This window comes from Miscanthus floridulus, chromosome 19, assembly GCF_019320115.1.
Source record: "Miscanthus floridulus cultivar M001 chromosome 19, ASM1932011v1, whole genome shotgun sequence".
Classification (NCBI taxonomy): domain Eukaryota; kingdom Viridiplantae; phylum Streptophyta; class Magnoliopsida; order Poales; family Poaceae; genus Miscanthus; species Miscanthus floridulus.
Window position 1 is genome coordinate 88,323,782 of NC_089598.1, and position 16,013 is coordinate 88,339,794.

Here is a 16,013-nt window from a genome sequence, read left to right on the forward strand (position 1 = left end):
AAAATGTAATTATAGAATAGTGTCATGTTTTATTATATCGTGTTTGACCAATTATAAATATAAAAGTATAAATATTTATAATATCAAATAAGTATCATTAGATTAGTTACAAAATGTATTTTCATAATAAATTGATTTGGAACTATAAAAGTGTTACTAGAAACTTGATCAAACTTGAATCGCTTAAACTGACACGCATACCACAGTTACATCCTTCTGGGGGACAGTTGACAGTGTCATATCATCAAATACGTAAACATGTGTGCAAGCCTTGTCTTGTTCCCCGCGGCATCTAAGCATGGCCCAAATTGTTGGGGACGCTCACTCTACAAAACGACACTGCGATTGTGAGGTGCAATAATTTAGCCATGTCAGTGTTACAGGCTTGTGGAGAACATTTCTTGCCATCCTCGTAAGCTATAAACAAGCTATAGTAGCAACGTTGTCGTTGGGGTTGGAAGCAAGCATCGTCCCGTGCGCACACGCCAATGGATGACCGCTACTATGTCTACCTCGGACTGGCTCTGGTGTCGCTGCTCGTCGTGCTCGCGAGGCGCCGGCGCGGTCCCGCGGCCGGCCATGGCTTGCGGTTTCCGCCGGGGCCGTGGCAGCTGCCGGTCATCGGCAGCATGCACCACCTCGTGGGCCAGCTCCCGCACCGCGCGATGCGTGACCTGGCGCGGCGCCACGGGCCGGTGATGCTGCTCCGCATCGGCGAGGTGCCCACGCTGGTGATCTCGTCCCGGGAGGCGGCGCGCGAGGTGATGAAGACACACGACACCTCGTTCGCGTCGCGGCCGCTGAGCGCCACGGTGCGCGTGCTCACCAACGACGGCCGGGACATCATCTTTGCGCCCTACGGGGAGCACTGGCGCCAGCTCCGGAAGCTCGCCATCACGGAGCTCCTGAGCACGCGCCGGGTGCTGTCCTTCCGCGCCATCCGCGAGGAGGAGGTGGCGGCCATGCTGCGCGCGTGCGCCGCCGCGGCCGCGGAGTCGCGCCCCGTGGAGATGCGCGCGCGGCTGTCGGCGCTCGTGGCCGACGCCACGGTGCGCGCCGTGATGGGCGACCGGTGCAGGGACCGCGACGTGTTCCTGCGGGAGCTCGACCGCTCCATCGGGCTCTCGGCGGGGTTCAACCCGGCGGACCTGTGGCCGTCCTCTCGCCTAGTCGGCCAGCTCAGCGGCGCCGTGCGGCGCGCGGAGGAGTGCCGCGACACGGTGTTCGGGATCCTCGACGGCATCATCAAGGAGCACCTGCAGAGGATGGACAGCGCCGGCGCCGGCGCCGGCGAGGACCTTCTCGACGTGCTGCTCAAGATACACAAGGATGGCAGCCTCCAAATCCCGCTCGACATGGACGTGCTTAAAGCCGTCATCTTCGTAAGATCTCTTTTGCTTACTATTACTAATCATTTTGATTGTTTTCTTCAATCATAGAGTTTAGATACCACACGGCAAAAACGCAAGGATCTGTCTCTTTCTCGCGTCGTTTGTCACAGTGCGCGTACCAGGAAATTGCAGGGTGCGTGAGCTTGACAGCCGTGACAGTATAGACTGCAATATGCACATCGTTTGTCCCTGAAAATAACAAGGCAACTAACAAACCAACTGTGAGCACGGGGGAAGTTCCTTGCTCGGGAAGAAGAACAAGATAGAAATATTCGACTGGAATACTGAACTGAATATACGTGAATTAACAGTAAAGTGCTTGAAAGAAAATAACTACGGCATATTTCATTTCCTCCTCTCTCTCTCTCATCCTTGCTCACTCAAGTATTTATACTTGGGTTAAGTCCAATTTACACCCTCCAACTTGCAGCAAAGTTCGGATTTCAACCTCTAACTCCAAAACCGGACAACTTTGGCCTTCCAACTCTCGAAAAAGTTCAACTTTCAACCTTCTGGGCGGTTTTGTGGTTGAACAGTAACTTTTGATATTTTCGGGAGCGCCGAAATTTTATATTATTTTTTCGAGCATCTTAACGTCCTCAAATGAAAAAACTCAAAACTACAAAGTTGTAGATCTCATCGAGGTCTACAATTTACATATAAAAATTATCTTCATCCGACATCGTATTGAAGGGTTTTCTATTTTTTGAAATTTGAGTCTCATCACGCGATAAAATATGGTGCTCAAATTTTATATTATTTTTTTTGAGCATCTTACTGTCCTTAAATGAAAAAACTCAAAACTACAAAGTTGTAGATCTCATCGAGGTCTACAATTTACATATAAAAATTATCTTCATCCGACATCGTATTGAAGGGTTTTCTATTTTTTGAAATCTCATCACGCGTGAAACAATTTTGTCGCGTGATGAGACTCAAATTTTAAAAAATAGAAAACCCTTCAAAACGATGTTGGATGAAGATAATTTTTATATGTAAATTGTAGACCTCGATGAGATCTACAACTTTATAGTTTTGAGTTTTTTCATTTGAGGACAGTAAGATGCTCAAAAAAATAATATAAAATTTCAGCACCATATTTTATCGCGTGATGAGACTCAAATTTCAAAAAATAGAAAACCCTTCAATACGATGTCGGATGAAGATAATTTTTATATGTAAATTATAGACCTCGATGAGATCTACAACTTTGTAGTTTTGAGTTTTTTCATTTGAGGACAGTAAGATACTCGAAAAAATAATATAAAATTTCGACGCTCCCGAAAATATCAAAAATTACTGTTCATCCGCAAAACCGCCCAGAAGGTTGAAAGTTGCACTTTTTCGAGAGTTGGAGGGCCAAAGTTGTCTGGTTTTGAAGTTCGAGGTTGAAATCCGAACTTTGCTGCAAGTTGGGGGGTGTAAATTGGACTTAACCCTTTATACTTCTATGCATATGCCTTCCATTCTGGGCCAGTTAGCCTAACGTTGGGCCGGCGCTCATGGATGGGCCTGGCCTGCTTACTTGTGGATGCTTCATCAGAGTGAGACACTGGCACTGTAGAAGACGTGCTGACAATCCCCTCTCCTTTAGAGCCAGCATGACCCCAAGCCGACGCTCTTGGGAAACGCTGCTGCAGAGGAACCAGCAGCTCCCATGTAGCCAAGGATCGAGGCATCTGGGACCATTGCACCAATACTTCTTCAGCTGGAAAGGCACCTGATGTCCAGCGGCGATCAAGAATAGCTTGTGGCACCTGAAACTGGACAAGCGCATCTGGAATGTCAGCAGTAACCTGTTGCTTACCATGCGATGCCTTGAGTTGGGAAACATGGAACACAGGGTGTATTGAAGAAGTAGCAGGAAGCGCGAGCTTGTAAGCAGCGGCACCAATTTTAGCCACAATTTTGTATGGGCCAAAGAAACGGAATGACAATTTCTGGTTAGCACGAGTGGCCAAGGAAGACTGGACATATGGTTGGAGTTTAAGAAAAACCCAATCGCCCATAGCAAAGTGACGCTCAGAGCGATGCTTATCGGCCTGGCGTTTCATGCGGAGTTGTGCTCGGCTCAAATGTTGTTGGATCAGGGAATGCATAACAGCGCGTTCATCCAGCCAGCTATTCAAGTCAGCTACTGGAGTGGCCTCAGGAGGAGAAACACCGAAGTGCCTGGGAGGAAAACCGTATAAAACTTCGAAGGGGGAACGACCCAAGGAGGTATGGAATGAAGAATTGTACCAAAATTCCATGAGGGAAACCCACTGAACCCATTTAGAGGGACAAGCATGAGCAAAATAGTGCAAAAAGGTTTCAAGACATTGATTCACCCGCTCGGTTTGGCCATCCGTTTGCGGGTGGTAAGCCGTGCTCATGCGCAAGGAAGTGCTAGAAGGTGTGAAAAGAGATTTCCAGAAGGCACTTGTGAAAATGCGATCACGATCGGATATGATAGCTAGTGGCATACCGTGGAGGCGGTAGACATGATCCATGAATAAGCAAGCCACCGACGCAGCCGTAAATGGATGGTGTAACGGGATGAAGTGCGCATACTTGGACAGCTTGTCAACGACCACCAACAGAGCATTGGCTGACCTAGAGCGAGGTAGGCCCTCCATGAAATCCATTGTTATGACCTCCCAAGTGGCTGAGGGAATGGGCAGCGGCTGTAGAAGGCCTGGACTCTTGGCACGGTCCGGCTTAGCACGCTGGCAGATATCACAGCTACGGACAAACTCATTGGTGGCCGAGTACATACCAGGCCAGAAGAATAGTTGATGGAGCTTCTGGTAAGTAACTGGGACCCCTGAGTGTCCCCCTAGTGGACTAGAATGCAAGGCCTCCAGAACCAAGGATTGCAGCTTGGGATCATGAGCCAACCAAATACGACGCTTGTAGCGAATGACACCATTGACCAGTGAGAAGTGTGGCAGCGAGTTGGGGTTGATAGCTAACTGAGTCAACAGTTTCTCAGCTTTAGGATTCCCAGAGTATGAATTCACCACATCAGACAGCCACTGTGGGGTTGCCGAAGATATAGCCAGCGCGGACTCCTCAATATCGCGGTGGGAAAGTGCATCTGCGACAGTGTTATCGGCGCCTTTCTTGTAGACGATCTTGTAATTCAACCCCAAAAGCTTGGTAAAAACCTTTTGCTGCCAGACAGTATTGAGCCATTGTTCATTCAGATGTGTTAAACTCTGATGGTCAGTGTGTATGAAAAATGCTCCGTGAAGCAAATAATGGCGCCAGTGCTCGACTGCCAGGAGGATCGCCAGGTACTCCTTCTCATATGCAGAAAGACCACGGTTGCGTGGGCAGAGAGCCTTACTGATGAATGCAATAGGGTGACCATTCTGATGTAGCATGGCGCCTATGCCTACACCGCTGGCATCGGTGTCAATATGGAAGGGTTGAGAGAAATCAGGCAACACCAAAATTGGAGCAGAACTGAGAGCTTGCTGCAGATCAAAGAATGCAGACTGCTGCGAAGGAGTCCAGACAAACGGAACATCTTTCTTGAGTAGTTGAGTCAATGGATGAGCAATGATGCCGAAGTTTCGCACAAACTTGCGATAATAACCCGCTAGGCCGAGAAACCCGCGAAGTTGACGAGCTGTAGATGGGACTGGCCATTCTTGAATTGCCTGGACTTTTGTTGGGTCGGTGGAGACACTAGCCGCGCTAAGGACATGACCTAAGTAGGCGATGGAACGCTGGGCAAATGAGCATTTGGAGAGCTTGAGTTTCCACCGGTCCTTTCACAGCCATGACAAGACTTGCTTCAGGTGATCAAGGTGTTCTTCCGGAGAGTTGTACACCAAAATGTCATCGAAGAAAATGATCACGAACTTGCGCAGACCTGGTGCTAGGGTACAGTTAATAGCGCCTTAGAACGAACCCGGAGCGCCAGTCAACCCGAAAGCCATAACACGAAACTCATAATGGCCGGTATGAGTCTAGAAGGCTGTTTTGTGCTCATACCCATGTTGCAGCAGTATCTGGTGAAACCTTGCCCGCAAATCCAGCTTGGAAAACCAGCTGGCCTGATGCAACTCATCGAGCAACTGGTCAATGACTGGAACTGGATACTTAGACTTGACTGTGAGAGAGTTCAGCTTTCGAAAATCAACACAGAACCGATAGGAATTGTCCTTCTTAACCAGTAGCACAGGTGAGGAGAACAGACTTGTACTCGGTTGGATAAGACCCTGAGTTAACATCTCCTCAACTTGGCGCTCGATTTCATCCTTCAGTGCAGGTGGGTAGCGATAGGGGCGGATATAAAATGGCTGAGCCCCTAGCAAAAGAGGAATAGCATGATTGCACGCTCTTGATGGAGGAGGAGAGTCAGGCTGCTGGAAAAGATCATTGAATTGCTCCAACAGTGCTTGCACTTCGACAGGTAAACGATCAGTAACTGAAGCATCCGATTGGTGGTCCACTGTACACACTTGGAAGAGGAGCTCTGTTGGTGAGTCAGCCAATTCACCTTGCAATATCATAGAATGGCCCACATAAGGGATGCTGAGCCACTTATGCTTCCAATGGACGTGCATTGGGCTGAAGAATTCCAACCAGTCCATGCCGACTATCATATCAAATGTAGCTAAAGGAAGAACACGAAGATCAGATGTAAATGAATACTGCCCAATTGACCATGGTATCCTAAGCAATGTAGAAGGACTGTGTAAGGATCCGCCACCAGCGATGCGGACGGTACAAGGAGTGGCCTGAACAGCAACATCCTAAAGACGAGCAGCGACTGCAGCACCAAGGAAGGAAGAAGAACTTCCCGAATCCAATAATATATTTATGGGATGGCCTTGAATACTGCCTGAAAACCGGACAGTACGAGGTGCTGGTGTTCTAGTAACTGCACTCAGAGAGATGGCCAAGAATGCTTGCTCTTCGTCTGTTGGTGTCGTAGGCGCTGGAGCTTGGTCAGCATCATCAGGCAATAAGTCCCATAACTCTTGGACGAGGTGAAGCTGGACCTGCTGACTGCATTTGTGGTCCTTACTCCACTTCTCCCCACACTTGTAACAAAGGCCCATGGCCCTCCGGTAAGCCTTGACCGCGGATAGTTTAGTGTCGAGGGAAGCAGCGCCAGGCGTCTCCGTTGCCGCAGGCACAGCTTGCGGCTTCTCGACATGCGGTGGTGGAGGAGGCAGCGGCAACGCCGTCCGCTGCGTGAATTTGCCTGACATAGCCCAATCACCCTTGTAAGGCGCGCGAGCTGGCGATGGGGCGCCCACCTCTTCCTGCACCAAAGCCATGGAAATCGCAGCATCCAAACTCTGGGGGCGAGAAACCAGATAATAGCTTTGAGCTCGGCACGAAGGCCATCAACGAATCTCATGGTATAAAAGAGTGGGTCAGTAGATGTGGAGTAGGCTTTGAGCTAATCGATAAGCTTGGTGAAACGATCAACATACTCAGAAACGGTGCTGGTTTGCTTAATTTGGAAAAGCTAACGGATAAGAGCCTCGTGCTGATCACGGTCAAAGCGGGAATGGAGTGCTTGACAGAAGGCTGTCCAGGTGGCTATGGCTGGGGTATTGTCAATGGATTCGTACCAGCACACAGCAGTGCCTTCGAGGTACATGGATGCGACACTAACCCACATAGAAGGATCAACAGAGTTCATGTTGAAGTACTTTTCACAGTTGGAACGCCAAAGGCGAGGATTCTCACCATTGAATCTGTTGAAAGGAAGCTTGGGTAAGCGACCGGGGTTGGGGTTGTGCCGGTGGAAATTGGGTGAAGGAGAGTGGAACATGGGTTGGTGGATTGGTGGTTTTGGGGGTATGGTGATCGGAGGGGGTGGGGGTGGCGGAGGTGGGCGATATGGAAGGGGAGGTGTTTGGCGAGGCATGGTTGATGGTATGGGGTGAAACTGTAATGAAGGAACGGCAGATGACATGCTATGGAAGGGTAAAGATGGAGCAGGAGGAGGGTCGGGAAGCTTACCCATGGCTGGGACATTGGTCCAAGTCATGGCTGACCCAAACCCAACATCCCGGTGAGGAGGTACAACGCCGTGCCCACTGGGCGTTTCGACGGCCGCACCGGCAAGAGCACGAGCAGGCATTGAGGAAGAAGAAGTGCCAACGCTGAACCATTGCGGCGAAGCGTCGAACACCTTGCGGTCAGGCGCCTGGGAGTGTTCTTCACCTCGACCTTCAGATTGTCCACGAGGGCCTCGATCTCCGGGCGCCAGGCACCGAGATCCGTGGTGGCGACCTCGAGGGCTGTGACGCGGTCGGCGCTGTCGGAGGTGAGCTTGCCGCCGCGCAGAGCTTCCAGATCGGCGACCCGCTTGCCGATGTCGGAGGCGAGTTCGGAGCAGGTGGACTCGAGGGCGTCGAAGCGCTTGTCGACGGCGGCGGCGCGGGCGCGGTCGAGGTCAGCGAACCGGCCCTTCCACTGCTCGTCGTGGTTGTCGAAGCGGCGGTTGTAGTCGTCGCGGAACTTCTGGATCTCGTCGAGGATGACCTTGAGCTGTGGATCCATGGCGCCCAGCGTGCGGCGGAGGCGGGTGAAGTGCTCGTGGTGGATCTCGTGGGGTTCCAGCTCGATACAGGAGAACGAATCGGATCAGGATGGAGTGGCGAGGGAGGCGAGCAGGATCGAAAAAGGCAAATCCGATATCAATTATGAGCACGGGGGAAGTTCCTTGCTCGGGAAGAAGAACAAGATAGGAATATTCGACTGGAATACTGAACTGAATGTATGTGAATTAACAGTAAAGTGCTTGGAAAGAAAATAACTACGGCATATTTCCTTCCCTCCTCTCTCTCATCCTTGCTCACTCAAGTATTTATACTTCTATGTCTATGCCTTCTATTCTGGGCCAGTTAGCCTAATGTTGGGCCGGCGCTCGCGGACGGATCTGGCCTGCTTATTTGTGGGTGCTTCGTCAGAGTGAGACACTGGCACTGTAGAAGACGTGCTGACACCAACATGTGACACCATGTTCGTCGACATGTTGTACTCCATGCATTAATGACGACCAGCCTCTGTCTGTCTCGATCTGTGCAGGACATCTTCGGCGCCGGCAGCGAGACTTCGGCGACCACGCTGGAGTGGGCCATGGCGGAGCTGATCCGGAACCCCAAGGCGATGCAGCGGGCGACGGCCGAGGTGCGCGAGGCCTTCGGCGCGCGCGGCGCGGTGGCCGAGCACGCGCTGAGCGAGCTCCGGTACCTGCACCTCGTCATCCGGGAGACGTTCCGGCTACACACGCCGCTGCCGCTGCTGCTCCCGCGGCAGTCCCAGGAGCCGTGCCGCGTGCTCGGCTACGACGTGCCCGCGGGCACCACCGTGCTGGTAAACGTCTGGGCGCTGGGCCGCGACGGGAGGTACTGGCCCGGCGACCCCGAGGAGTTCCGGCCCGAGCGGTTTGAGGCCGAGGCCAGCGCGGTGGAGTTCAAGGGCGCCGACTTCGAGCTCCTGCCGTTCGGCGCCGGCCGGAGGATGTGCCCGGGGATGTCGTTCGGGCTCGCCAACGTCGAGCTCGCGCTCGCCAGCCTGCTGTTCCACTTCGACTGGGAGGCCCCCGGCGTGTCCGACCCCGCGGAGTTCGACATGACGGAGGCGTTCGGCATCACCGCCAGACGGAAGGCCAACCTCCTCCTCCGCCCCATCCTTCGCGTGCCCCTTCCCGCCGGTGTCTAATCTCCGCCCTCGCCGCGCCGCTAATGGTTTGCTCGTTACTTGTGTCAGTGTGCATTCACGTGATCGATAAGCTGCTCTGGCCGAGGGTTTGGCCACCGTCGGCGGTGGCCATGGCCTGTCTAGAGGCAAGGAGCTGTTTCTGTTTCCTTGTGTTTTTCCCCTGGGCCCTACTAAGAACGATAGGTCCAAGCCCATCGACGTTATGGGCCTACTTGTTTAATATGGGCTTTCAAAGAAGGATAATGTCCTTGTACACACCCTCTAACTCTATGTTCCACTCCAAAAAAAAAAAGCCTCTAACTCTATGTCTCATATATAGGGTCGTGGGGATGGCAGCAGGTACCTATGGGTTTCGTATCTGATAGGTGTGGTTATAGGCATGAAAACACACTCGTGGGTACTTAAGGATCGGATACGCGCAAAGATATAAATAGGGTGTGGGTACCTATGGGTTTTGTATAGTCCTACTAAACTCTATGGAAGTTAGATTGATATATTTATGTGTTGTTTAACTATGAATTTATTATTTCATATCACTATAATTTTATTATTTAAACTCTCTTGAATATACCTGTCAGGTACCCGGTACTCGTCGGGTACCCACTGTGTGTGGGTAGTACAAAATCTTACTCGCGGGTATGCTCGTGGGCAGGTAAAAATTAGGGTCGTGGGTATGCTCGCGGACGGGTAAATACTTTATCTGCATCATACCTGACCCGCTGCCATCCCTACTCATATCCAACTGCATGAAATGCATCATGCCACGCTTCTTTTGAGTGTTTTTTTTAATTCCTCTAGAGCATTTTTAAGTTCTCTACAAAGAACTTCTTTTTCCTCCGCAGAAATAATCATATCAAGAATTGTTTCAGGTGGGAAAAAATTCCACCAAAGAGACGTATTTCACATAGAAAAAAATGTTTAGGAAAAAAATGGATATGTGTGCGTGGTGGTGATGGCGGTGTGGACACAATGGATGGTGTGTATAGAGAACATATTGATTTGGTGATTAAAATGATATAAATGATCAATAGGACTAACATGTGTAGTAAGTCTTTGGTTGGGTCGAGTTTTCACAGCTCCACATTCGTACTTGAAAATAGCTTCGGCTCAATGGTTTGGTGGCTAGAGGCGGCTTTCCTTGTGAAAGTGTTTGGTGTGGCTCGGTCCCCTTCGGTGCTAAAGCTGGCCACTTAGTGATAGGAATCTAGGGTAAGTTGAACTCTGAATGCATTGACCAATGATTAACAACAGTAATTTTGTCATGAGAAAAGATAATGAGTTTTATTTTGTCCTATAAAGGGCCAAAAAGGCAAAACGAATTAGAACGCAATAATCTTTGTTGAACACTTCTTTTGAGGATCCCTCCCGTTTTTTGTATTTTCGATGTCCAAATCATACTCCGGCGATGTTCCGTGCTCAAAATTGGACATTTGCCTTTGAAGACATGGAGTCGCTCCAAATGAGACCAGCCAAAATACCAACAAAATCCCCTGGTTCAAAGGCAATGAACTTATTCGAGTATAGAAAATGTCAATATCAGAGAAAGGAAAGACGCACTGTACATCAGACTGAAAATCAGCTTTCATTTGTTACTACCTCACAAAGGTCGAAGGTGGGGCAACGGATTTTGTCTTTAAATAAAATAGTCAAAGCTGCACTTCTACTTGAGTCTTGAGTGAGGTGCTCCTTCCTTCCAGCCACTGATAGTTCGAGCACCAAGACGCCAGACCGAGAAGGCTTGCAAGGTCTCGAAGAAACGGGCGGGGACCGAACCGATCCGCAATCGGATGGCTGGTATCGTGAGTTCACTTGATCCAATGGCTCGCGAGTTAGCAGATGACGACGTGGCACTATTGGGTGCTCGCTTTTGGTGCAGAAATCTTATATAGGGATTCCGGCGACCTTGGGCTGCCGCCCGCGCTCATCGGCGCCAACTCTCCTATATAAAATCATTGTTTTGCCTAGATTAAGCATAATCTCATACTTAGCCATTAGACTCGCCCGGGTTTATAGAAAGTTCTGGGTCCACTGCTGAGTAGGAGGCAGACGGGGCGACTGGCATGCAGCCAAGGCATCGCCGGCCGAATACCACTCATCCTGCACATGTCACCCTCATCCTGCACTACCCCTTCATCGGCGCGGTCACGCGGAGCAACCTGTCTGCATCTGCACTCTCCACTTGTCCAGCGATCCAAAACGAGTGTCCAGAGTGTTGCGCAGGTAAAAGGGATTATTTTTTTCGTTCGAGATGGGATCTGAGGTGAATAGAAGAATAGGAATGTATAGGATAGGACCTGAGGGGAGCTCAGGGCATGTTTGGATGCTGCCTCCCAGGCAGCTCAGACGCCAGGCAGCGTCCCCAGGCGTTCGATTTCGATCGCTTGGGGCTGCGATCGCTTGCCTGGCAGGCGAACCCAGGCGAGGGCGGCATCCAAACACGCCTTCAGTGCGTGAGACGGAACTAGAGGTGAAAATTGAAGTTTGGAAATCCTAACGAGTATCCGTGAAAACACATACGGTTATCCATATTTATTTATAAATACAGATATTAAAGAGTTTTTGCAGCTCCATCCGTACTTGAAAATAGCTTCGGCTCCATATGCTTTGGTGGCCAGAGGCACTGTTCTTTGTGAGAGTGTTTGGTGTGGCTCCGTCCCCTCTGGTGCTAAAGCTGGTCACTTGGCTCTGTTTGGTTGGTGTCCGCAGCTTGCCACAAGTAGCCACACCCAAGCTGTGGCGTGGTCAGGCTTATGTTTGGTTGCTAACTAAGCTCCGACAAAGTTTGGCTGGATTGGTGTCCCTTTAGTGTTCTTGATGGCCGTAGCTCGGCAAATATTTGGCGCACAATTTAAGCGCCACATTTCGCTACAGCTTAGGCAAGCTGTATTTTAGGTGTGGCTTGTTGTGGACGTCAGCCAAATAGAGGTTATATGAAGAAATTTACGGTAAGTTGAACTCTGAATGCATTGACCAATGATAAACAATAGTAATTTTGTCATGAGAAAAGATAATGAGTTCTATTTTGTTCCATAAAGGGACAAAAATGCAAAAAAGAATTAGAATGCAATAATCTTTGTTGAACACTTCTTTTGAGAATCCCTCTCCCATTGCAACTCACAGATATATTTCTAAGTATAGACATCTTTAAAACTAGCTAGAGGGCTAAATTTATTCTACTTCTATAGTTTAATGGTGAAACATATCTGCTTTTTTTTTAATCTTCGATGTCCAAATCATACTCCGGTGATGTTCCGTGCTCAAAATTGGACATTTGCCTTGAGTCACTCCAAATGAGACCAGCCAAAATACCAAGAAAATCCCCCTGCTTCAAAGGCAATGAACTTATCGCTAGTATATTTGAGTATAGAAGATGCCGATACTCTTGTTCGCTTGTCTTAAAAATGGTTTGTTTGGCTTTTTTTTTAGCCGGAACAACGTTTTTCTCTCACAACAATTCAGCCGGAACCGTGTTTTCCGGCCAGTTTCAGCTAAGTTTCAGATCACCGCGGGGCCAGATGCACTGTACATCGGACTAGAAATCAGCTTCCATTTGCTACCTCACAAAGGTCGAAGGTGAGGCAACACTTTTTTTTAATATACTCTCTCTGTCCGTTTTCATCTGTTATTTTCACTTACCAGCAAACAAATATATAAGAAAATATTAATGTTTACGATACATAATTACTATCATTAGATAAATTGTTTAATCTATTTTCGTAACAAATTTATTTAAAGATACAAATACTACTAAAATTTTATATAAATCTAGTTAATATACAGAAAATTTGATCCGACATTTCCAACGGGACAGATATAAGACTGGCCACAATGTGGGCTTTTGCCGGTGCCAAGGAAGGAGAGAGAGTGTTCAAGCACCGGTGCTTAACACTGTGGCCGGTGCCCAGTTTCAAAAAATCTTGGCATCAGAACATGTTCGTTCTCTGAAACATAAAAAATTCAATCCCGAACTACGAGGAAGGTGAGAGGAGCATGCCGTCCGCTAGAATTGAGGGGACGGATGGAGAGAAGGACGGGATTTTTTTTGGGTGGGGTCCAAGGTCAATCCAAGCACCGGTGCCCACGCTATGGCTATATTTAAAATCTTGACATCTGTATAAGTTTTCAAGCACCGGCGACATCGTGGCTAGTCTAAAGGGATGGAGGGAGTATACACTGTACCAGTAGTAAAATAAAATAGTCAAAGCTGCACTTAACTACTTGAGTCTTGAGTGATGAGTGAGGTGCTCATTCCTTCCAGTTCCGGCCACTCATAGTTCGAGCACCAACACCAAGCCGCCATGGAAATGGTGGCGCTTCCAGTCCACCTACTCCTCCTCCTCCCCCTCCTGGCCGTCGTCTCCTTCCTCTGGCTCAGGCGTGCAGCTGTGGGCCGTCGAGGCGGCGGCCCGCGGCTGCCACCGTCGCCGTGGGCGCTCCCGGTGATCGGGCACCTGCACCACCTCGCGGGCGCGCTCCCGCACCGCGCCATGCGTGACCTGGCGGCGCGCCACGGCCCGGTGATGCTGCTCCACCTCGGCGGGCTCCCCGTCGTGGTGGCCTCCTCCGCGGACGCCGCCCGCGAGGTGATGAAGGCGAGGGACATCGAATTCGCGACGCGCCCCGTGACGCGGATGGTCCGGCTGGCCATCCCCGAGGGCGCGGAGGGGATCGTCTTCGCGCCCTACGGCGACGGGTGGAGGCAGACCCGCAAGATCTGCACTGTCGAGCTGCTCAGCGCCCGGCGCGTCCAGTCCTTCCGGCCCGTCCGCGAGGAGGAGGCCGCGCGGCTCCTCCATGCGGCGGCGGCGCCGGCGCCGCGCGCGCGGGCGGTGAACCTGAGCGAGCTGCTGGCCGTGTACGCCGCCGACTCCTCGGTGCGCGCCATTATCGGGAGCCGGATCAAGGACCGGGACACGTTCCTGGCCTTGCTGGAGCGCGGGCTTAAGCTCTTCGGCAACATGAGCTTGCCGGATCTCTACCCGTCGTCACGCCTCGCCATGCTTGTCAGCCGGATGCCGGTCCGGATGAAGCAGCACCGGCAGGAAGCGGACGCGTTCATGGACGCCATGGTCCAGGAGCACGGGGAGAGCAGAGCAGCTGACGACGGCGACAAGGAAGACCTGCTCGACGTGCTGCTGAGGATTCAGAGGGAAGGTGACCTGCAGTTTCCGCTCACCACCGACAACATCAAAACAGTGATCGGAGTAAGCACTGCAGTTTCCAGATCCACAAAAGAATCAAATTTAATACCATAGCCATGGTGTTTCGATCCATCGATGTCAAGTATACTACTATTAACGAAATTGACTATGTATGTGCCGTGCAGGACATGTTCGCCGGAGGCAGCGAGACGGGTGCGACGACGCTGCAGTGGATCATGGCGGAGCTCATGAGGAACCCAAGAGTGATGAAGAAGGCGCAAGACGAGGTCCGACAAGCGCTCGCCGTCGCTGGCCGGCAGAGAGTAACAGAGGACGACCTGAGCAATCTGCACTACATGCACCTGGTCATCAAGGAGGCCCTCCGGCTGCACCCACCCTTGCCACTTCTGCTTCCACGAGAGTGCCGGAGGTCATGCCAGGTCCTAGGATTCGACGTGCCGGCGGGCACGATAGTGTTCGTGAACGCCTGGGCGATCGCGAGGGAGCCCAGCTCCTGGGACAGGCCTGAGGAGTTTGTGACTGAAAGATTCGAAGGCAGCGGCGTCGATTTCAAGGGGACGGACTTCGAGTACGTACCGTTCGGGGCAGGACGAAGGATGTGCCCGGGCATGGCGTTTGGGCTTGTGAGCATGGAGCTTGCACTCGCTAGCCTCCTGTACCATTTTGACTGGGAGCTGCCGCCTGGGATGACGGCCACGGATATAGACATGACGGAGGAAATGGGGGTCACGGCTCGACGGCTTCATGACCTCTTGCTTGTTCCCTTCGTTCGAGTGCCCGTGCCCATGACCTAAGCTAGGTCCAACAGCAGAATCTCGAAAACTTGTGTACTTCTTTATGATCAATGTATAGTAGATATGTGCACGAAGAGACCTCAAATCACTACTAGTGATTGGTAATTTTTCTTGATACCGTTTTGGCTCATGTGTCAAATTTGGATCGCACCCGTAGGTTTCTTGTGGTGAGGTTTAAGCTTCGACTTAACATGAGTGCTTATATTTTTCTAACTTTATTTCAAAATTTAATGACACTATTATTTTAGTGATAGACTACTCATTTATTGCGAGGTGCCTATGATTTTGTCAGTTTCGAGATCTACCGGCTGAGTTTTCTGAATGTCCCTATGGAAGCAGAATATGTGTGAGTGCACGAATACAATGATTGATTTATGAAACGAAGGTAGGACTTAGGAGGCTACTATTTTTTCTTTCTTCTCTTCTTGTGGGGGTATAACCCCAGGTACCCACAACAATGGACATGGGCCGCACCGTTAGGGAAGGTTCAGCCCATAAGATCAAGGCCTGCAGTGCCTAGTTCTGGTCGACGTGCACTGCAAGACAATCAAAAGACATCTTGGTGATAAAGGAATATCTTTTTGGATATAATAGATATCGTATTCCTTATGGATACTTACTATATAACCGAATAGATCTAGGCCTAAACCGACTTGTAACCCTACCCCTCAGACTATATAAGGCGGGTAGGGACCCCACTCGAATTCATCTCATATTCAATACAATCAACCAAAGACACATGACGTAGGGTATTACGTGGATCAGATGGCCTGAACCTGTCTAAATCGTTGTCTCTACGCACGTGTCACCATCGGGTTCCTATTACGTGCACCTCCATCGATCATCTACTACCGTGGGTATACCCCTCGATAGACTGCCAACTAGATTTCGTCGACAGTGGCGCGTCAGGTAGGGGGTGTGCGTGCTGATTCCATGGCCAACCAGGATGTTCACTTTCCCCGGCTCCATGGCCTTTGGCCGGACTT

At 50.4% G+C, this 16,013-nt stretch overlaps 2 protein-coding genes across 2 annotated transcripts; both read left to right on the plus strand.

Annotated features, from left to right (window-relative positions):
- Window positions 1-403: 403 nt before the first annotated feature.
- Window positions 404-9,637, plus strand: LOC136528092 (dolabradiene monooxygenase-like). Its single transcript, XM_066520993.1, has 2 exons — window positions 404-1,382; window positions 8,436-9,637. Exons 1-2 carry the CDS (start codon window positions 489-491, stop codon window positions 9,069-9,071), a joined length of 1,530 nt encoding a protein of 509 aa, XP_066377090.1. The 5' UTR covers window positions 404-488; the 3' UTR covers window positions 9,072-9,637.
- A 3,542-nt stretch (window positions 9,638-13,179) lies between these two features.
- LOC136527869 (desmethyl-deoxy-podophyllotoxin synthase-like) lies at window positions 13,180-15,144 on the plus strand. The gene is made up of 2 exons (XM_066520724.1): window positions 13,180-14,275; window positions 14,398-15,144. Exons 1-2 carry the CDS (start codon window positions 13,370-13,372, stop codon window positions 15,025-15,027), a joined length of 1,536 nt encoding a protein of 511 aa, XP_066376821.1. The 5' UTR covers window positions 13,180-13,369; the 3' UTR covers window positions 15,028-15,144.
- Window positions 15,145-16,013: the final 869 nt, after the last annotated feature.